The 23,370-nt window shown below is 39.1% G+C and overlaps 1 protein-coding gene across 1 annotated transcript in view; it reads right to left on the bottom strand.

Annotated features, from left to right (window-relative positions):
• Positions 1 to 23,370, bottom strand: part of CFAP61 (cilia and flagella associated protein 61) — a 106,952-nt gene that overhangs the window by 50,649 nt on the left and 32,933 nt on the right. The window contains exons 13-17 of the mRNA XM_050709837.1: positions 23,126 to 23,252; positions 22,209 to 22,286; positions 20,619 to 20,825; positions 17,830 to 17,964; positions 3,400 to 3,527 (exon numbers count right to left, since the gene is read on the bottom strand). Of these exons, the coding sequence (XP_050565794.1) occupies positions 3,400 to 3,527; positions 17,830 to 17,964; positions 20,619 to 20,825; positions 22,209 to 22,286; positions 23,126 to 23,252 (675 nt within the window). The remainder of the gene's footprint in view (positions 1 to 3,399; positions 3,528 to 17,829; positions 17,965 to 20,618; positions 20,826 to 22,208; positions 22,287 to 23,125; positions 23,253 to 23,370) is intronic.

Here is a 23,370-nt window from a genome sequence, read left to right on the forward strand (position 1 = left end):
AGTTGCAATGACAGTTTGGAGGGTGGGGAACAATAGAGGCAGAGCCTCCGCGTTGCTAGGCTGAACTGCTTTCTCACAAGGGGAATATTTGTTCAGTTGCTACTTCTCCTTTAGGGCTGGCCATCCCTCAGAATTTACATTGCTTTAACAAGTGGTCTGATGCTGCTGCAATTTGTGTATGCCCCATCGTAGTGCTAGAGCGACCTAAGTCCCAGCTTTGTGCAAGGGGAAGCGCATAATTGCACTGCCCAGGAGAAGCCTCATGCAGGAATTGCGGGAATCACAATTTCTTGCCTGCTTGCCATGCTCCTGCAGGGAAGTTAATTACTGAAGCAATTTATGATGCAACTCGCTGCCCCCCTTCTGCAGCACCTCGGAGCTGCTGCGTAGCTTGCTGCAGCTCCTTGCATGCCGACCAGGCCCTCAGGGCGCCCACGTTCACACCTGTACCTGCTGGCAGCTGCACAGCCAAACCCACAGCTGCACCACTGCCCAGCGCTGCCTCCTCCAACATCTGCCTGTCCCTCGGATAAAAAATTCTTATGTGTCCTGAAAAAATGCAGCACTATAGCTCGGAACAGATCCGAATGTGACTGCACTCAAGAAAAGAAAATCAGCAGAAGCTATTTATTTGGATGGTGAAACAACATGCCCAATGAGATCACCTTCACTGACCTGGCATTAGATTAAGCACAATGGAGGTGGTACTCCAGGGCTCATGGTACGCCAGCACTAGGAAGAAGTTTCCCCTACTGTCAGGTCATTCCATATACTCACCTGCAGCATTTTTGCACTGCCCTTTGAAATAACCAGCACTGATTTGGGCACACCAGCGCGCTGAGCTCTGTGATGACCTGGTCCAAAAAACTCTCAATGCACAGTAACGAACCAGAGTGACGGACTGCAGCAGCAGTTTGTAAGGCGCTGGTTCCCAGCATCCACTCCTCCTTTGCAGCAGCGTTTCAAAGCTCACTCTCTGTTCCAGCGGATAGGATGCGGTGCCCATGGCTGCTCCCTGGCACCCTGCCCCACCGCGCTCTGCCTTGGGCATGTTGGCCGAGAGCTGCGGTGCCGCTGGCACAGTGCGGTGGAGCAAGAGGCAGCCTTCTGCATGCTCGAGGGAGGAGACACTGTTCTCATTGTTATTTCTCTGTCCACTGAAAAATATATTTCTTCAGTTGAAAACACTTGTAAAATGTAGTTCTAATAATTGTTAGGTAGGTAAGTGAATTACATTTGTGTGTTTCCATGGTGACTGATAATGTAAAATAATTAAGTATGAAGAATAATGAGGAGAAAACTACTTCCTCTTTTTAAGGATTAGGGGCTTACAAATTGATTCAATCTAGCTATTTTTAGTGCATGTAGCCTTTGCACAGAGTATTAGAAAATTATGAGTAAATCAAACTAGATTGTATTAAAAGGCCTTCACATTGATCAGGAGACTTTCTTTAACTGCTGCTGCTGAGAAAATTAAAAAAAAAATCTTTCTTAAACTTGTACATATGTTAATATAAATTCTGTGACATTTTGCACTAAGTACAGCTTGTTTTCTGCATTCTCCGAGCAATACTCGATTTCTCCTAAGCAGGAGCACTCCATTTGTGCAGTACTGAAGACAAGTGCTCTCCTATGTACAAGAAGGACATGTTCTGCACAAACTCTTTCCTGGAATATAGTTTAAATAAAACTTCTGGCTGAGGTGTCTCAGAGATATAAACGATTTCCCTGCAACACCGATGTTATCTGTATGTCCTGTTCACTACAGGTAGACAGCTTCTGGCTAAGGAGGACAGACCTGGTTGGTGCACAAATAGCTTTCTTTTCCCCTCACAGTATTTTGTACCGAAAGCATAGAAATAAGCAGCACGGGATGAATAATGAGAAAGCAGCTAATAGCACTAAAATACGTTTTCAACTGAACTTTGAGTAGGACTAAATGCCTAAAAGTGCTGAGAACAGGAAGATGAGAGGAAAGTGCTCTTACCCTAAGGTGGATAGAGGATGCTCTACATTAAAAGTCAGGAGCCAAGAAAAGAGAATAAGAAGCAGATGTTTTTTCTTCACTGTTCTAGTAATTTAACAACATTCATAAAGCACTGCAACAACTTCTCTTGCTATAACGATATTTTAATTTGTGATGTCATTGATGGTTGTAGAAGTACCAACTTCTGGCTTAACTGAAAAAGTAGGCAAAATTTTCCATTCTCTGCCCACCATAGAGATGCCAAACTCCACTAGTTTTTGTAATGAGCACTTTATTGTCATGATCACATTCAGAATTGGCATTTTATGTTCGTTTTTGCAATGCTTTCAGGACATTTCTAATATGTAAGTTTAAACTACAAGGAAAACAACAATTGCATTCTCACACAGACTAATGTTCTGATAACCCCATAAAATCGGTATGGATGGGGTACTGGCATAGAAGGTGTAAGCAGTGAGATAGCAGAGAGAGGGTCCCCCTTCTTAATTTTGGAAAGTCTGTAAAACAGACTGTGCCCACAGCTGGCTCTGGCTTAGAGAGAGGAAGGTATAAAAACAGTTGCATATATTTATCCCCCTTCTTAACCAGTTTATAGTTTATTTACTCCAGTTTGGATAACCTGAGGTAAACAGAGCCAATTTCCAGTTTTACTGCTGAAAAATTCTTTAATGTTTGCTGACAGCCTGTCCTTCTGTTGGGCCACCAGGCAGGCTTGTAACTGCCAGAGTGCAGTGCCCTCTGCTAGACCTTTCCCATGCTCACTCCAGGGCCTACAGTAAAAATGGTAGAGGGGCCAGAAATAGCAATTTTCCAGTTCCCAAGCACTCCCCAAAACAAACGCCTCATCAGAATCAGAGGTATCCTACTTCTCCTTACAGGCGGTGGGTACCATGAGGGTGCATCTCAACAAGCTCATGTTAGGCATCCTGCACAGCTCTGGAAACAGCACCATGAGGTAGGAGAATGGAGGGATTCAGACAGTGATTTGTGGTTCCAATAGGCAGAACTAGCTTTAACAATCAATAGTGCTTTGTAGCACATGTGAAGGGCTATGGACTTAATCTCTACCAACAGTGTTTTTGTATAAGAGCAATGGTCAAAGCGATTGTAAGTATGTGGAATTCGCATTTTTGGTGGGCCTTTGTTTTGAGGATCTACAAGCATCCTTGCAAGCACTTTTGAATTCCAGAGTTAGTCGGGGTGGAGACACCAACCTCTCTACATCTTCAAATTACAGGCTCAGAACTTTAACAGCTACTACTTGGATTCAGACTCAAAGCACATGTGTACACTTTTTTTTTTTTTTTTTTGGATAAAAAGGCAGCCTGAGATGATTTTTAAATGGAGGAAGCAAACCCCTTCAAACAAAAGGTAATGTATTCTCAGTAAAGGAAATAAAATTAGAAACTTACCAAAAAACAAGTGTTTCTAGAAATGAGATTCCAACATCAGATGCACCAACCACCACAATTCTACTGTTGATGGACGTTTTAGATTCCGTTATTAACTTTCGATTTATGTGGTTCAAAGAGTAACTCAGCTGTACAAAAAAAAAAAAGAGATGACATAGTGACATAGATATACATTAAAAATAACTGGAAAAGTCTGCTAAGAATTATTAAGCTATCAGCACTGTGCTGCCTTGCACTCATACAAAACTTATAGGTCACTGACATGACTAACATCATGATTTTCCCATGGACACCACAAGATAATACAGTAGATTAAAGGTACTAAAATGATGAAATGTATGCATCTTTAATAGGTCACAAAATTAGTAGTGCTTGATGTTCTGGCTTCTCTTGAAAAAGACACTATAGAGTCTTTTAAGGTTTAAAAATACTGTCTCTTCTAGAATTTACCACCATTTAGTTAATTCCTGGGGCACATATTTACATGATGCTGAGATCATTTTTGTACCTTCTGGAGCAATTTTTACTCCTGCTGTTTCATTTATGGAAATGCTTTTACTTGTAAAATCATTAGAAAGCTGTGTCTTGAATGCCTTAGTTTTCAATGTGCTAGTTAAATACACAATCTCTTTCAAAATATACATATATATTATTAAACACAGAACAGCTACACCAAAAGCCAGGCTGTCATATGTGTAAGCTACTATAATGTCACTGAGATGAATACCCTGGCAAAAATCTTGCCACAGAGTTTTAGTTAATACCTTCTCAGTTTTCCTTCTCCTGATGCATATACATGTACTGCATACATGTTTAAGACAGTTAATTTCTGGTATTTTCATTGTAACTGTTTCTTTAGGTCTCCTGAACTAACTGAAAGATTCCCAAAAATATAAAAGAGAGTCAAGAGACAACATTGCATTTGACATTTATTTTTTCTGCCCCAACCTATATTTAGTTTTCAAATTTTTGATGAAAGACAGGGAAACACTTTCCGTCTTACAGCACATCTCTGCTTTTTTTCTTATTTATTGCTTTGGGTTATATACCTTCACATTTCACAGAATGAATAATTATAGATTTATGGATGCACTGAAGGGAGAAATAGAAAACTGTGCTACTTTGTCAGCCACTTCTCCTATATATTTCTGCAGTGTCACTTAAGGAGGAAGCAATGTAGGACTTCTAACAGGTTTTCCTCTATTACTAATAGGATACATCAGGTTAATAAAATTAAGCCCTCTAAATTCCTCCTATAAAATTACAGTAGAAATATTCGCTATATATTAGTCGACAGAGTAACTCAATATATGAAGAATAAGTACTTTATTTTAAAGCTATGGTAATGATGCTGGCCTTCTCAAGAAGAACATGGCATACTGAGATCCCCAGGCAATCTGTTATGCTATGTCTTTGCAGTGGAGACCTACAGATGAGATTTCAGCAGTCTCGCTACAGAAGCTGTATACCACACTAGAGTGCTCTGCCACATCTTAAGATGACATCTTAAGGCAAGATTATGGGTCAATTATTTGCAAACCGTCATCACTGTAGAGGAAACAATTTAAGACTTGGCAATTAAATGTGTTCTTTGGGCAGGCAACTTCTTCTGTTTGTTTGTTGGTTTTTTTTTGTTTGTTTGTTTGTTTTTTTTACTGCCAGATAAATGTTCTTCTGGCTGTAGTTCTTCACAGTGCAATGATGACATCCAGTGGTGAGCCAGATTCATCTCTGAGATGAGTGGGCTGAACTCCACTGAGAAAATTCTAGAAGATACCTTAGAAAGTATACCGGCCCACTGTGCTGCTTATTGGGGAAGTTGGGAGTGTGAAGCTTGACACGTGCCCGCAGTCTCATGCAGCCCCACACCGAAGAGCCATAGCCAGGACTGAGCACATAACGGTTGCAGTGCTGCCAAGGCTGACGATACGTAGGGCATCTGCAGCTTTCTGTGATCCAGTGCAACTTTCTAATCCAAAGCCTGTGCTTTCTAACATGGTTAAACACTCCTTACAGCAGGGTTTGCCAATAAAAAGAGTTTGATCATAAATGAAGATATAACACTTCCACATTTCAGAAACTGAACAAACCTTATATATTGCACTGAAAACATATGTTGTTGTTAAAGATTTTCAGAAACAAGAAGAATAGATGAAAATTATTAACGCAGCTAAAAGCACTGCTTAAAATAAAACTTGCGCTATGCTTTTATAGCATACTAAATGGGTAAGCCCTGACTGCAACACCTAGCATTATTCTGCAAGGGCTGAGATGGAGATCTCATGGCACCACAAATACGTGCTGAGGGTGCAGTGTGTTCAGACCCTGGGGTCTGTGAACTCTGCAGTCAAGAGCAATGAAAGGCTTTTTTAATTTTATTTTATTTTTAGCTGTGCACAGATTAGCAAATTTCTAAAAAAGCAATGCCTTCTGAAGGAAAAATTATCAGCGATGCTTTTGCTGAAACATGGCTTTTAACAAATCCAATAAAATGGTAAGAAGAACATGAAGAGAAACTTCTTCTAATGTGTCTAATCAACCAAAATAACTAGACAGGAATGTCGGCCACTAATAGGATAAACCCAAAAGACCTTACAGCAATGCCAAGTTCAAATATCTTCCACTGCAGTGCTGTTCTTTTTGTTGTTGTTGTCATTTTTGTTTTGTTTTTTAATGTACTCCAACAAAGAAATATAAAGCAGTAATACAGTTTTCTAGGGAAGAGTTGTATCTAATTTATGAAATGGCTTCTGTATCAATGATACAAAGGCAGCATATGAGTAGAATATAACCGTTTTTGTTTGCCACACAATGGCCCCAATACCAACAGCTGTCATGCTTCAGAAATCACCTTTCTAACAGCTAAGTACACTAAATGGCCCCAGGGAGTAAGGAATTAGGTGGATTGGTCCCATAATACCACCTTATTTTAACAAAATGTCAGGACAAATGACTACATATGTTCCCCAGAGGAACAATCAGACATCATAATTGATAGGTCAATAGCAAAATCTAACTTGTTTACTTTGTATCCAATTTATTAAATAAAATAACAATCATTAACTAATGTGAAGCAAAAAACAATTATTGCCATTGTTAGAAAAAGCACACATAGCTCAGAGAAAAGTATTTTCTTTGATTATCAAAATGAGATTTTTTTTTAATTTATTTTTTTCCCTTCTACTCTCCTATCTGACAGGCTCTGCCATTGCACCACCTGTCACATTGCTTCCACCTGGGAGGGCAGAGCACCCACCTACAGCTTCAATTCCAGCTGCTGACAAGGGCGGCTTCTCTTGATTAGCCCATGGGGGATATGTCTCCATGTGGACCATCAGTGCCATCCACTTAGAGGCCTTCAAACTTTACTTCCATTAAAAATGCGTATGCATTTCTCACAGTGCTCCACTGAAAACACAAATCCTGCATGTAAATCATGTCTTACTCATCATTACATAGTATATGTTCCAGAATAAGAAATTTTACAGCATTAAAAAAATCACACATCCTTCTACACTAAGTAAGCAGTGAAAAAAAATAGTAATTTGGTTTTAGTGAACACGTTTGTATGCACTTTTTCCTCCCCACTTCCAAAGCAGGCGAAGCAGCATCATACATCCACAAGGCACGTTCAGATCTCTCGTCTGGGTAGCCATCCCGTTTGCATAGTGCCTGGGAATGTATTAATTGTACATTTACTCACAGTATACAATGGTAGTACAAACTCAGATGGAGAGTATTTTGTAGTTTCTTTTAGTTCTCCTTTTAAGCAATGGGCCCTGGGCTATTTGTAAGATATATAAAAATGTTTATTGCTATTGTTTTTAAAATAGGTCTGGTTTTATATCAAATTCCACCTTCATTTAAACAGAAACAATGGAAACCGAACAAACAAGAATGAAAAGAAGTTGGACAGAGCTTTGACAGAAAAGGAGCAGTGGGATGTTCTGAATTGGGTATTGGTAAATACATCCTAGTAAAACATCCCAAGTGTGTCAAGGAGAGCTATTGCAGCCACTGCTAGAACTGTTCATGCAAAGACTCCATAAAGCTGCAGAGTCTGGACTTGATTTTATTACACGCTGAGCACCTGGGCCTTATCCAGCTGAAAACAATCAAGTGTTTGCTAAATGTTAAGTATGTGAGAGTGCCACTGAACTCAGAAGGCCTGACTCTTGAGTTCGGGGCACTACTAGGTAAGCATGGAACTGACTCACTTGTGTGTTTGGCACCTTTACAGACCCTTTATTACTCCTGGAGGTAACAGTGCACCACCCGGGCAGACCTCCAGCAAGGAGCACCTTCCAGCACTGTTTTCTGTGATTCCACACCTGTATGCAAAGCTTTTGTTTTCACTGAGCACTTGCCACTGAGAAATCAGAATAACAGTTACTGCCATGCAGGATCTATGTAACTTGAAGTCTGCTACTTTAAAAAGCATCAGAAGGAGTTAAAAATTCAACAAACCTGTTCCTGGATCAGTGCTGAGATCAGCAACAGTGGCAGGCAAACAAGAAAGTGAACAAACAGACCTGTTTTAATTTCAAGCTCCATTTGATTCGCGAGAAAAACAAAGAAAAAAAAAAAAACAATGCAGTCTGAATAACTTTTTAATTCTAATTGTTTTTTAAGAAGAACCTTTCTTTAGTAACTTGGTTTTACTAACCAGATAAAATGTAGCCATTATATAACATTTTTCATCCACAGCCCTCAAAGGCCTTTATGAATGAAGTCAGTATTATTACATCAGTCGTCATGTGAGGAAACTCTGATCTTCAGCTTCTAGAAAAAACACAAATTATACATTCATGATCATTCCTATGACAATCCCTATGATTCCCTTTGAAACCAGGGATTCACTGTCGAACTCCAAAGAGCAGCAAAAGAGAGCAGACATGGACACACGTTTAATATCCTTGCAGAACCATTGCTACCATGGTAAGAAACTGTTCTTTTTTCCCTTTTAGCATTAACATTTGGCTTCCCAGCCCAAAGAGGGCTGGACAGTTTGCACTTGCACAAAGATCTCATGATTGCTGCTCAGCTTAAAAGAACAAATGACTAAACTCTAAATGTTGTCATTTTCAAAGAGAGTTCAGTTCTCCCCCATGTTAGTTGAAGAAAGTGATGTGCAGGAAGGCACAGGAACTGCAGCAGAGCCACTCAAGTGCGTAAAATGGGTTTGCAAGTGGACAAAGCATACAGCTGGCTCTCAGAGTTAGTTTCCCCAGATTATAAGATAAAGAAATCAGCTTTACAGTGGTCAATGCTCATCGGTTGTTTTGAGAAAGTCACTAATGCTCTGCTGGCAATTCTTGCTTCCCAGTTCATCTGTGTCTACTTATTTTTATCCCACAAGTATTTGGAGGGGAGAGGAAAAGCAGGCAATGAAATGGAAACCTTTTTGACAAGATTAACAAAAACACAAAAATGTAGCAATATTTAGGAGCTTCAGCCTGAAATACCTTCCAGATATTATATAGTTGGACTCTCAGCATAAATGTGGAAATACAGGAGGGGCTGGACTGGATGGCTTTCAATTCTGTATGCCAAATTCATATAAACCATCAAAGGTCTATTACACATAACATCTAGAAGCTATACTGATTTTCTCCAAGGAAGGCTCTAGCTGTGCCTGAAGCTACAGCAGCAAAACTGGAGTTCACAATAACCATGTAGACGCTACTGATGCAGTGCTGGAAGGTTCTCTCCTTGTCCCGCTTTTTGTAAATCTTTGCAAAGAGCTGACCTCTGTAGCTCAAGTCCATACAACAGAGAAGTGCAGACAGCCAGTCACTGGATAAAGGACTCCGATGAGAACGCTCTGACTGTACACAGCTTGCACAGAAACACCGAACTAAGTAAAGAATCCTAGCAGTTAGAATTACTCTGGAAATAGCAACTGGATTGGATGCTGGGCCAATGTGTAGGGGCAGGTAAATTATTGCACACAGCTCACCAGTGCTGCTAGCTTATCCCAGTGTCTCATTGCAACTGGCACTGAGCCCCCTGCTGCCCGTCTGCATGGAGATGGCTCTCCTCTGGAGAGGCAGAGGCACTTCGGGGAGATGCCATGGAAACTATTCTGCCGAGCACCTCCCTGGCACTTGCACCGCGCTGGCAGTTGCAGTGGGTACCAACAGCTTCCCGGTGTGCACCCTTGTGCCATGCTCCGTGGTGTCGGCGATAAGCCTCCACAGTGCAGGGGCTGGGGGGCCCAAGGAAGCAAACTTTCACCTGCATTTTCCCTGTGGCCCACGTGCCTCCTGGCAGGGGTAAGAGCAGACCTGCTCTTGCAGCGCAGCTCTGCTTTTCCACGGATCAGCAGCATAAATAGTGGCAGTTCCCCTGAATTAATCCGTAACCAGTAACAGCTTTCTTGCCTTCTCACCAAGGAAGAATAGCCCTAGTTTCTCTATTTGTACAATTTAGTGTACCAGATGCCCCAGGCACAACTGCAGGAAAGCCAAAAAAGTCCTTCAGATTTGCTGGAGACTGTATCCGCAATTCAGCTGGTGCAAACCACCTCAGAAATTGAGCACCCAGGAGCACCTGCCTCACCATGATCCTGCAACAGTGACCCTAAGGAAGTCATAACCCACACCTTTAAAGCAGGCAGATGCTAAATAGCAAAGATTTCTTTTAACAGCCTAAGACTGCAATAAAATGCTAATTGAAAAACATGAAAAACGTGTGACAAATAATTTAGATGTTGAAAATTACCGTAGAGAATAGTTTGTAATAACCATGTTACCAATACGATTAATTTTGGTAACGGACATCTTTAAACAAGTTACTTGAACAAATTTCTAAGACATCTGAACACTAGCACAATAGCCAACCCAGCTTTCATTGCTAATCATACAGTCCTTGATTTCTAAGTGTTTTCTTTACCGTGCATTTCCACAGAGAAGAGGCAGAAGTTTCCTTCCAAGTCCTGGTCCCACAAGCAGGTACCTGAAGCTTGGTCCTGATCACTACTCTGCACCAAAACCAGAGCTGTGGCGCTCTGCCCTCCTGCACAGAGAAGGCTGGAGCCCAAAGGGTCAAAAGAGCAATCAAATGCTTCTCAAGTATCAGAGCTGACAGAATTCCTCAAATCCTGCTTTTAGTGGCATAATTATCAAACATCTACTAAGTCACTCTGACTCCAAGGTAAATAAAGTAGATTGAAAATGTAGTCATTTTAAAACTAATTTGTTACCAATAATTTCACAAGAGAAGTTGGAGTCTAACAGTCTGAACCAAAGCCATTTGAAATTAATGGGATAAGAGTCATTTATTCAAATTGGCTCTAAACATAAATGGATATGGAAAAATACTTTCCTGCACTAGGACCAGGGTCTCAGCCACAGACCATCATTAACTTAAACAACGTTTCGCTAACTTCTCAGGTTTTTTTTATTTTTTTATTTTTTTATTTGTACATAGTTCTTGTGCCACCACAATGCACACCAACTGTATTACCTTCATGTAGAATAAACAAAGTAAATTAAAATTAGGATTTACCTATAAACAGCAAAATTATAGGCTACTGAAAATACCACTAGCCTTTCCAGACCTTACAAGGTTTTTTTTTCCACAAACACAGAACTTTCTTAAGCTTTGATTTTAAGCAAGTCCTGCTTCACCTCTCTGTTTATAAACTGTGAAAGCTAAACATCCCTGACAGGACCTGATGGCAAAAATCTCTCACTGATGGCTGGCTCGGGAGGGTTTCCCTCTGGGGATTTCTCTTGAGAAAAGTAATAATATGGCTGTTAATAACAAGTACCACTAGAAAACCACCACAGCACATCACAACTTCTATGATACCCATTTCAAAACAGGACTGTATATGCTCTGGGAAGGGAGAAGGCAGAACCATTTCTGTCCATCGGACCTACTCCACACACAGGCTCATGGCACATAGGTAGATTTTTCCTGAAGTACTGAGTTCATTGAAGAATGTAAGAGAAGTATAAAATTAAGAGCTTTAAAACATAAAATCTAAAAGACAGGCAAGCATCACATTTCACACTGAAAATAATAAACACAATTACTAACAGTATGAAGATACAAGGGGAGATTGATGCGCAGCTTACTGCAGTAGAGTCATGTTTTAGTGACAACAGCTGTGGTTCTTCATTTTGTAATAAACAACATTACCTTTCTTTGGGAAAAAACATCTATTTCCCTCCTTGCAAGTTGCAATTATACCACTTCCAAAGTCTTTGGAAATGTTTTGAAAAGGCTTGAAAACAAGTCTGACCTGTTTTTAAGCACAAATTACTATTTTAGTTTGCTGCAAATGTCATTAACACCTGTATAGTACTGACATCATGCTTTCAAAATAAAGATAGGTCATCTTACTTTTAATTTCACACATGCACATAAGTGGTAAACATTCAGAGCATTCCTGTTAATGATGCCATCTGGTGCCTCCCATAATTGTGTAATATTCAGCCTTCCAAACAAGATGTAATGGCAGCAATACACAAAACTCACTGACATTTACAGTAAGGAAATTTATTATCAGCCATCAGTTCAGAATGGCTGTGTTTGCATGACTACTGGTGCTAGAAAAATCATCACCTTCACCGAGAAAGTGGAGGTACCATAAATAATGGATTTGAATCCATGCATATGCTACAAAAGCATTAAAAATTCATTACTCAGGCACAATAGCATCTTAAGCAACAGTTACTTCTTTAAAAATTAATACTACTTTCCTGGTTAAATGAAAACTACATGCCAAGCCTTTGTTTTTAATATCAACGTGTTCACATACAAATTATATTATGTAGGAATGATTGTATTTTTACTTTGATCCGTCAATCTTAACATTTAAAAAGCAGGGAATTCTCTTGCCCATTTTACTTAAGCTTTTTTTGCTACATTCATTCTCTTTTATCTTAACCGAGGCTTACTGATTTAAAAAAACAACAAACAACTTTCATGTTTTAGCCACTTTCAGTATATTCCACTGCCTCACTCCAATCCATATAGAACAAACTGAGCCAAAATGAAATTTCCTATTGCTACAGATTTTCTACGAAGTCAAAATACATTTTAGGGGAGGGCAGGCAGCTATAACGTAAAATAGCAAGAACAGTTTTTCTTAACCACTTTTAGTAATTCAGCGCACTTTCAATTTTTATTACTGAATAATGTTGAAGGGAAGACATCACAGAACTATGGCTAACTTTTTCTGTGGTGGGACGCAGCACCAAACCCACTGCTGTACAGGTAATCTTCCCCCTATAGTCATTTCCTGGACATCACTCCAGGAACCCTGGCAACACTCAAGCCTTGAACAAGTTCACAGTGGACTAGCTCAGCAAACTCAAGACTGGATTGAGCACCTCACTCCGTGCTTTTGCCTGTCACTCCTTCACTCACTACTTCTTGTCCCAGTTTAGACATTTCCTCTAATGCACCCGTAGCATGACTTGAGAAGTACAAAATTACCCGAGAAAGATTTATTGTGTATGTTACTTTAAAATAGATTTATACAATGCTGTGCAGACTTCCACAACATTCAATTGTTCTGCCTTCCTTTTACAAGCTATAGCGCAAGAAACAATTCCGAACTGTGCAATAAAACCTGACAGCTTGAATGATACCATGAAATAAAAAATATATAACAAACCCAATAGCATGAATAATAATGATCAGGCAGAAACAAGTAAATAATTTGACAGATGTGTGACATTTTTTTCTTTGTTGTGGATCAGTTATTCTTGTTAATTATATCACCTATTCTTCCCTTTTATTGATAATTACATGAAGCAGATGGATAACAGAATGCTCCCAGATGGTGAGAAAGCAAACAAGTTTACAAATTGTTTATTTATGAAGATATCATTAAAAATTATTTCATTATCTACAGTTTTCTACTCCACCAACAAGTACAGGCACCTTAAAGGCCAGCAGCACTTCATAAGATATTTAGTATTCTGCTGTAACCAACTGCTTTTTAACATAACATGACTGAAATGACTGACAGATGTGCAAAACACAATAATAATCTAATCTGTTTTAACACTGTGGGAATTAAGATTTTGAATCTTTGGATCTTCTGCCAATTGGCGCTTCAATGCTGTTTACTGATTCTGAATACAAAAAATCAGAGATTTCTTTTTGATTTGGAACAGCTGTAGAAAGTGTTTGATCTAATGAGCAGACAGGAGCTTTTTCAGGTCTGTGTCATGAAACTCTATAGCTTGGCAGATGTATGGCCTGATGCAATTTTGAGCTAATTTGTGGAACTTCTGATATGCTTGCTAGAGAAGGGCAGGCTTAACAGCCATCCCAAAGTCTGGGTACTTCCAGGATTAAATGCAAATAAGACCATTAGCAACAGTGTCATTCCAGAGGGCTGCAGCGGGAGACTAGGGAGTATAAGGCTGCCCCCTCTGTGCCTTCTCAGTAAATCCTCACCTGATTTATCCCAATCTCTTCAGTAAAGGGATGCAAGATAGAGTTTTGTAGGATCAGACACAGAAAATCAGCAGCAAAATGTATTTGCCATCTCAAGGAATGCAATAAAAACACACACTATCATTAGTGACTATTACAGGAAGATGTTACTATGGTCATAAGAATTTTCAGCCCTTTAGAAAATGGACAGGCACTGCTTGGGAAGCGTCGGGTCTTCTGAAGCACAAGACGAAGCAGCACAGAGTCGTGATTTAGGAGCAACAGTGAAAAAACCTGTGGTTGCCTTAAAACCAGCACAAGGCTTTAATAACAAGGACAGGAATCAGAGAAGAGGAACAGAGTGTCTAAAGTCTGTATTTCTTCAGAGTCATGGCCATTTTAACCACGAGCAAAGAGGCAACACAGGCCAAAGCCTGTCTCAAACCAGAAACAATACTGAATGAAAGGACAAGGCGTGAATGGGGTGGCTGGATAATTGCAGTTAAACAGTTGCTTGGTTATTGGTAAGTTATGTTTTCATATGATAAATTTCTGCATTAAGAGCAAATATCTCTACCTTACACCAAGCTCTCCAAGAAAGACTACAGAAGGAAGGACCCATGCTGTCATAAACACCATGAAACCCAGTTCATTCTGCTTGCTAGAAGCAGGTGTGAGCATGCCAGGAGTCCATACAGAGTAGCACATAGGGTTTTCCTCTTTTCTCTTTTTCCAGACTCTGGAGTAGACTAGAGCTTTGACAGAGGGATGAGGAGAGCAAGTTATTACAGACAAACAACAACTTCTGGTGCTCATCTGTCTGTGACAACTGATCCAGACCTGCAGGAAAACCACCTCTCTTCTGCACAGCCAGGATCCTACCGGACTGGCAACACATGCGAATTAGCTGAGGGCAAAGCTTTCCTGATTTAGATCACTGCTTTGGCTTCTGGCTTTGGAGGAAGGAAACAGGGAAGAGAGTCCTTGCAGGTCCTCGTTATCTGTACTTGGTCACTGTTAACAAGTGAATCTCTTCAAGGTCACAAGCAGGCTGGAACGTATTAAAGAGAGACACAAATTGATTGAGCCCCCAGGCTCCCACTGAGCACTCTCTCTATGATACTAAGCCACTAATGGCCTACAGAGATATGTATGCACAAATCAAGAGCTGTGCTCAGACACCGAATGGCTGAGCTGCTGAGCCCCAAGCTGTTACTGGTGAAAAATAAATTTTGCAGCAAGAAAAAGAGAGAGACAGCTCAAAAAAAGGCTGGGACAAGAGGAGGGCAAAAAGCTGCAAAAGCAGTAGATGAGAAGCAGATGTTGATGGCTAGATATCAAGGGGCATTTTGTGGGTATCAAAGCAAGAATTTCATTACAATTATCTCCATCATAACAGAGATACTCAAGCAATTAATTAGGAAAGGCAGAATTTTCAAGAAAGAATTGAAAAAGAATTGAAAAAAGAATTTTCAAATGAAAATTCTACATTTTCAAAATCGACTTAAATTACAACACAGAGATTGTAAATGGCATGTGAAAAAACTGCCACCATTGCAGAGCTACCTACAACAGGAATTACAATAATAACCAGTCCTTCAGCTTTCAGGAACAAAGTGGGCTTGTGCTAATTTCAGAAAGAAGTGGGTTTTGTTTGTTTGTTTGCTTGTATTTTTTAACATAAGAAGGAAAACTCACCTCAATTAAAAGAAGCTTAGCAAGCCAGAAGAAACATGTGAAAAAGACAGGCGGAGCTGTCTCAACTACTTGGAAGTCCTGCTTGCCCAACGGTTTTAAGACCCTGCAAGTTCCTGCCATATCTACACAACAGCTTGGGAAAGATCTTGTTTAAAACCATCCTAACAAAGATGGTAAATGACATTTTCTCCTTACTGTTATTAAAGTGCTTGCCTCAGAAAGTTTCCCACTACTTCCTACTCCAGCCTCTTCTGCCTTTCATTTTTCCCTCTCTCTTCTCCACACTTTCCTTCCAACATTCTTTTTCATTTCCGTTTTACCTCACTTTATAGCCTGCTAGCATCTCTCTTCCATGACCAAAATGTGTCTCGCTATTTTTAGAGGTGACTATTCTCAACCTTTCCATTTGGCAGTTATTCTATCAAGGAGTTATATGTAGTATCTTGCTGCTTGCAACAGGAATTGTGCCTTCTGTTTCTGTCTGAGCACACTTTTTGATTGCTAAAATAATGTAGAGGTATAATAATCATGTGCCTGCTGAAAGCTAATTATACTAATTTTATAAAAATACACCTCGTTTTATTTGCAACTTAGCTGCAGGATTTTGCAGAGAAGAGTAGATTATTGATTTGCATCAATCTTCCTTTCTGCAACATTAAAGAGAGGGCAAATGCCTTAGGCCTGGCTACTTGCCAGAGCTAACAAAACATCCAAGATCTGAAAGCAGCAACAGCTTTTTACTTATACTAGCACATGCAGTCCCCCATGGTAGGTTACCTCTTAAATTATAAAGCTTTCCCAACTGATGCTGGCCAGAGGTCATTTCTTTCACTCAACAGAAGAGTCAGTTTAGCTTTGTATGGTTTCAAATTCTTGGTATTTCAGAAAACTATAGGCAGCAGTACAGGACTAGCTTTATCCTCAAGTTACTGCCTAGGGATCAACCCCAGATGTCAGTTTTGATAGAACACAGTCTGTCAAAAATCTATAATTAATGCTGGTGCATATGCATGGATACTTACATGGTGCTAACTTTTTTTTTCCCCAGCAAAACTTTGCTAGTGAAATATTTGTGTGTTTTACTCAACAGAAATTTATTAAACATTGGAGATTTTAAACAATTATCTCACTACCTGCAACTCTCAGAAATCCTTAGAAAGAACCCAGGAATGAGCAGACACCAGTTTGCAAATCTTTTAGAAATTGGAGGTTTGTAATTTTCTATCTCCAATAAAAACACTAAGATGAGCTCTTCTAGTAGGAGTACCAGCACACTTTAAAGATAAAATAGGAAGGAGTTTAAAAAAGAAGGCTTAGATAGTTTATTCTGTATAGAAGAGGAAGGTAAGGATGTACATGCTGAGGGAAAGACTTTGTTCAACAAAGCCAAACTCAATTCAATGGGCTCAGCCATGCTCTGGATTTTGCTTTGCCAATTGCTACCTAATTAAGAATTTTGAATGTCAAAAATTACTGACTAACTGCGAAAAGGACAGCACTAAAAATATTATATGGGAACCCATCTCAGCCAACTGGAAGGTAGTAGACAGACATAAAGCTCCCTAATTATGTTTCTTTAGTAAATTACAGTCACCTACTGAGAGTATCTATCACTAATTGTTTTTTTTCATAGTATTTCAGCTTCACTAGTTATTCTTGTGAGGAGCCTCTTCACATCAAATTTTAGTTATTTAAAGCTATAAGACAGCATAAAGTGTAAGTTATTTAACCAATGAAATTTTAAGAGACTTGAATTTCAGAAACTCTTGACTGCATGAGTCCTACATAAATAAGAACTGTTTGGTAGTGAAAACAAACTTTTTCTTTGCTGATAAATTATTCCTGGTATTTTGAAGCATTTTTGAAGGTACCCTATGCATTGAAGAAAACTGACTTCGGGACTGATAAAAAAAATTGATATAAGCAATTTCTACAGAAATTGTCAGAAGCATAAAATTGTATTTTTTCACTTGGAGAGCATAATACCTAAATAAACTTACCAGGAAGTGGGAATAAATAGTAAGTCAGAACATTTAAAATGTGTTATGAGTCTGAAAGTACCACCATGGAAAAATATTGGTAAAACATAAGCATGTATTAGTAGGTAAATGTAATAGTTCAGCAATTGCTGGTTGCAATATGTTTTAAATTCAAGCTTAGAAGAAGCAATGGTAGCGCAGAAGCAGAGCTGGGATTGTAAGGGTACGGACACCATGTTCAATGTAATTAAGAAGCAACCTATCAACACGAAGCTGGTAATGCCATCCCATCTGCCAAACCCTGCATTAGCTGGCACTATGCCTCTTGCCTGCTGCTGCTTCTGTTACCCACCTGATCCTTGGAGACCTGCTCTGATGGAGCGTTTATGCCAAGCTCTTCCAGAGGATAGACAATCTGTCGTCTTGGTCGCACGGGAACCATGTAATGAAGGGCAGATGTCAGGGAATGGGCACAAGGATTCTGAAACTGAAAGACAGAGATCTATACTTCAGCAGAGAGAATGTCAGAACAGTGCATCACAGATGTCTCTTGTATGGCTTTGCAAATACAAAATTCTTAGCTCTGTTGGCTAAATCTGAGAGAAAAATCAGTAAATAAACAAACATACTCAGAGCAGAGGAATGAATTGCAGATAATTCCTGACACTAATGAAGATAATTATGAGAGTAATTACATTACTATCTCTGTGGGAATGACAGATAAACAAGTGGTTTGGTTTATGGGATTTTTCAGCACAAGTATTTTCCCCAGGAGGATATTCTTCTCCATAGTGATCATGAATCAGCTTGATTTGACCTCATTAAGCTATGTTATCTACTTACTGCTAACCTTTACTTGTTTGGCAGAGAATGGTTATGAATTTATATAAAAATTCTATACCAACTAAAATGTCAATTTCATCCAAGTGATAAATATTAATAAACTGGCATAAACTTGAAGTGAATGAAAACCCTAATGCTAATGTGACTAGCATGGATCATTAGAAGTAGCTTTATTCCATTTATTATGGTATGACTGGCTCCATCATAACTTATGACACGAAAAGGAAAAAAAGAAAAGAATTACAGGAAATAGAGAATGACCATTAATTCAAACTAAATTACACTGAAGTACCATTCCATCCACAAAGATCGAAAAAAATGTTACTACACTGAGAACTGAGTAAAATATCACTTCTACTGCTTATTAGAAAGCAACGATGAGCTAAAGTAACTTAAAGGAACTCTAACCTGGAAATAGACCAAACTGGAATTATTAGTATGATTAACTTCTCCTTCCATCCACTGCCATTAAACTGCATTTTTGTAAGTGCCTCTGAAGAACTTGAGAACCTAATGCTACGCAAGGACATTGGTTTCTCAAGAGAGCACTTCATAGAACTCCACAAAAGTGCACACTGGAGAAGCAGAAAAATACACCCTTCTGAAAATGGACCTGTCCAACTTGTAAAAATCCCTATGTTGAAAAAGGTGACAATTCCAAAACCACATAAGTCAGAGGACTGAATTCATCTCAGTCGCCATCTAAAAGCTTGGAGCTTAGTCCAGCTAGCCATGCAGATACCCCCAAGAACTGAAGAAAGAGGTGAGCATCTCCAGAGGGCAATTCTTTCCCTCCTAAGATAGGTAGCTACGATCGATAGATGAACTGCCCTCTGCGTGCACTGTGTTTTCTCCATTAATTCTGCAAGGAGCCTAGGTGATTTGGCTGGGCTAGATACTAGCCGTAGATGGCTGCACACCAATGCATTGACATGATTGTAAATTTTACTTTGTGCTCCCTTTTCTTGCCTGACATGAGACTGATAACAATACAGACATGTGGGTATTTTTAGAAGAATCTTTTCTTCTGCTTCCACAAATTATGTTCTTGGAAATGAATCTTCTCATGCAGCATTAGGTTCTTATTTTTTTTCTGTAGCACTTGCAGAAACACATTTGTTTTCAGTAACAATGAGGTACCTAGATCCTCCTGAGTTTTGATGAAAGTCTGAAGTACCTAAATCACTTTCGAAGTACTCTTATAAGCCACTTGGATGTAGTTTTGATACTTTTCCCTTGCACATGCTCATGCTATACTATGCTCAGTGACATAATTCCTTTTTTCTTCCCTGCCCCCCAATTCATTCTGAATCTTAACAAATAGGAGTACTTCTCAAAATTCATTGTGTAGCTGAGTAGCTGTATGTGAGACAGCACAACTCATTTTGGTTCTAGTAATAAACTATGACAAGAAATATAAATTGTTAAATATAAAGGTGATATATGTGCATTATACCTTGTCATTTAATATTTGCTTGGTAACTGACATGCAAATGACAAAGACATGTCAAATGTATTGGCTTATTGAAAGCAATTAAACAGAAAACATTATGTTGGTCCTCACTTGATGAGTTGCGACAGTTCTTTGTTTTTTAACTACACGTCTAACCTAGGGGCAAGAACTTAGGCAGGACTGGGAATACTGAATGCTTGCTACCTCATCCTGGAACAGATCTATTGGGAAAGGACAGTAAAGGGCAGAAACTTGACCCTAAGTACTACAGTATATTTAATGGAAGGGACTCATACAACAAATACGAGAACCTATGGGGGTAAGAAGCAGATATACGTCACCCAGAAACAATGAGGAGGCAGCAAACAAATTATTCTTCTACTGTGCTGCTCCTGGGGCAACATACTAACGTGTGTAACTTAAGACATCTAACCACATTTAGAGAACAGTTGCCCTAGGATCCTCTAAATTTGATAGAAAAACAGACACTCACAAAGAATCATTCATCTCAGAAGAAGCCACCCCCTAAGAAGAGCTCCACTCTCTTAACAGCCTGGGTAAAGAGCCATGGACAAGTACACATCAAACTTATGGTCCTCCACACGCTTCCTGAAGATACTGAGTAAGTTATGACTTGCGTGCACTGCTAACAGCACTACAGACTAAGCCTGCTATGCAACAGATGTGTCCATGAATGCAGATTATGTGGCACAAGAAAACAAAGTACAATTTGCTCCAGGTTGCTAAGACAATTCCTGTTTACAGTCAGTCATAGAAGCAAGAAGAACAAAGTGAGCAAAGGTGACAATTTTTAATATGTAAAATGCAAACAACTTCCTTATTACCTTGCCCTCTTCATACTGTGGATAAATAGGGTAGTAAAGAGAAGATTTGTGGGCTAAGCGAAGAATCTCCTTTAGAAAGTGTTTGGTATAGTGATGAAATATTGGATTTAAGGCAAAGTGGTAAAGACGTCCATGTTCCTCTTGCTGGTGGTGGTTAAAATGAATAAAGTCTTCAATATTGTAATGTGATCGAATATACTCAATATCCTGGAAAGTAAGAAACTGGAAATCAGCAGTGATGAAACAGCTACATCCACAGTATTTTAGCAAGAGCCAATGAGTTGCTTTTTATCAATTAAGGAATTAAATAAGAATACCAAAATGAATCACAGAATGACAGAATTGAAGGGGTTGGGAGAGACCTCAAGAGATCATCGGGTCCAACCCCCCTGCCAAAGCAGGTTCCCTAGAGCAGGTTGCCCAGGTAGGCGTCCAGACGGGCCTTGAATATCTCCAGAGAAGGAGGCTCCACAATCACCCTGGGCAGCCTGCTCCAGTGAAAATGAAGAGCCTTTGAGGGTTATTCTCAATTAAAAAGCACATTGACTAAACACATTTTTCTTGGAAATCTTTTCATTGTATCAAAAACTACTATTCTATTTGTCCACCTTTATTTACAGGGAATGCATATTTGACCCCTTCACAACAACTGCTGATACAGGTTAATGGACATTCATGGGGAAGAAAACAACAAAAAGAAAAACACAAAAAACATCTCTGTTTGGCGGAGTTCAAGGCATAGAAGCCTGGTCTTCTCACAAGAATTAAACCAACAGAGGGGAATTTTACAGAAAAGAGCTGTGCAAGAAAGGCTCTCCAACAGATTTCCCCTATTAAAGTGATAAGCTGGGATTTTTGCATATTTATACACTCCAGGAATTGTTGCATCCTCTTAACGCACTTAGAATAATAAACAGCTGTTTTCAAAAACAGGAGCAACTACTCCTTAGTTTAAGAACTAAGCACTACAGTTGTTGAAAGATCTATAATCTACCTTTTCAATAATATCAGAAGTCCATAAAACTAAGCATTAAAGAATGTTTATTTTCCAAGAATAATGTTCAACTTTATCTTTTTTCGGTATTCCATTAGAGCATATGTTTTTTGCTCATTTGTTTTGAAGTCAAGTGCAATTTATAAACTACTGTTGGGAAAAGAAGTTAAGAAAGGAAATCTCGAAGGACAGGTGCTACTCTTTGCAGTATGCTTAGCAAAACTGCTCACTAACTTTGGATTCTTGGGGGCAAAATAAGTAATTCCAAACACCTGGAGGCAGAATGGCTTTATGCTAAAGAACCAAAAAAGGATGCAGGAGGCATACTTTCAGAACCCATCAAACAATTTCTTGCAAATAACGGGATGATTTTTTTTTCATTTGCATGTCAATCATAGTACATGAGAAGGGAAATAATACAGTTTACATAGGAAAGAAATAGAAAGCTTAAAGAAGCATTATTTTTCACATGTATTTTCTGTTAGGTACATGTATAGTGGCAAGCACAGAACTCAGCCTTCGGTGCTGAGGGCTCATTGTTACTATTTTCATACAATAGAAACGTAGCAAATGGGGAAAATATAAATAGAATTTACCATTTCATCTCTAATGACTGAAATGCCAACTATTTGATCCAAAACTTCTGCTATGAATGCTTGTACTGGGGTCCCATCCTGCAAGGCAACAGCAACATAGGCACAGTTCCTATTTTATTATTGATCTCAATATTTTACTGTAAACGTGTATTTCGCCACATGACCACAGTTAAAATATTTTCCCAGTGCATATTCATGCACTACCCAAATTTAGCTCTTCCTAAACTCAAGACATAATGAATGCTTAGAACAGTGTTGTATATAGTCGAACTCCTGACCATGCAGAACCACACTGACTAAAGTTTAGGTTAGGTCTAGCTGCTACAGCAGTGCTATAGGCTCAGCCACTAATTTAGTCCTGGGTTAAGTTCTGATGTTAGGAAATAACATTAATTAAAATATACATAATCTTCATCAATAGCAGTATAAAATGGATTTCCCTGCAGTTGTATGATTGGTAATGTTAATACTCGCTATTTTGTCCATGTAGCATGTTCCACCGAGCAAAAATATTCTGATGTTCCCTACTGTTTCCTAAGCATATGTCTGGTTGTGTTATGGAAAGGAGAAATAGGCCCCTATCATGTAACAAAACACACTTATGTATTCATCATGCAGTCAGATGTACATGCAAGAAAAGCAACAATGAAAATCAGGCTGTGCGTGGCCAACAACAACAAAAAGTATTCATCCTGCTCCTGTCTCAGCATTTGCAGAATCACCAGAAAAAGGGGCAGTTGGTCTAGGTGACAGATCAGATTAACCATCAAGTCAGGCTGAATACAGCCTATACCAACTGCTGATACTGACTGAGTACATACATAGAGTACACCTGTTTAGAGTAACATAATAAGTTCTTGATGTATTTATCTGTATTTATCCATTCTACTGTAAACGCATTTGCAGCAAATACTCACTGGATCCCTGCGAGCCAAAGTAAATATCTTTAAGTCATTCAATATACTTTCATTCAAGCTAAGGGTTTTAATAAGCATTTTGACACCAGGTATATCATTTGTTGTTGCTCTTCTTACATTAAAGGACCTAGTAAAAAAGAAAAAAAGTAGAAGTTTTCTCTGTGACAAATTAAAGGCTACAGTTACTATGCATGTGAAGATGTCTTCCTTCCATAAGCTCTAACTACGTCTTTCTTTTCATAGCT

Source organism: Cygnus atratus, chromosome 3, assembly GCF_013377495.2.
Source record: "Cygnus atratus isolate AKBS03 ecotype Queensland, Australia chromosome 3, CAtr_DNAZoo_HiC_assembly, whole genome shotgun sequence".
NCBI classification, from domain to species: domain Eukaryota; kingdom Metazoa; phylum Chordata; class Aves; order Anseriformes; family Anatidae; genus Cygnus; species Cygnus atratus.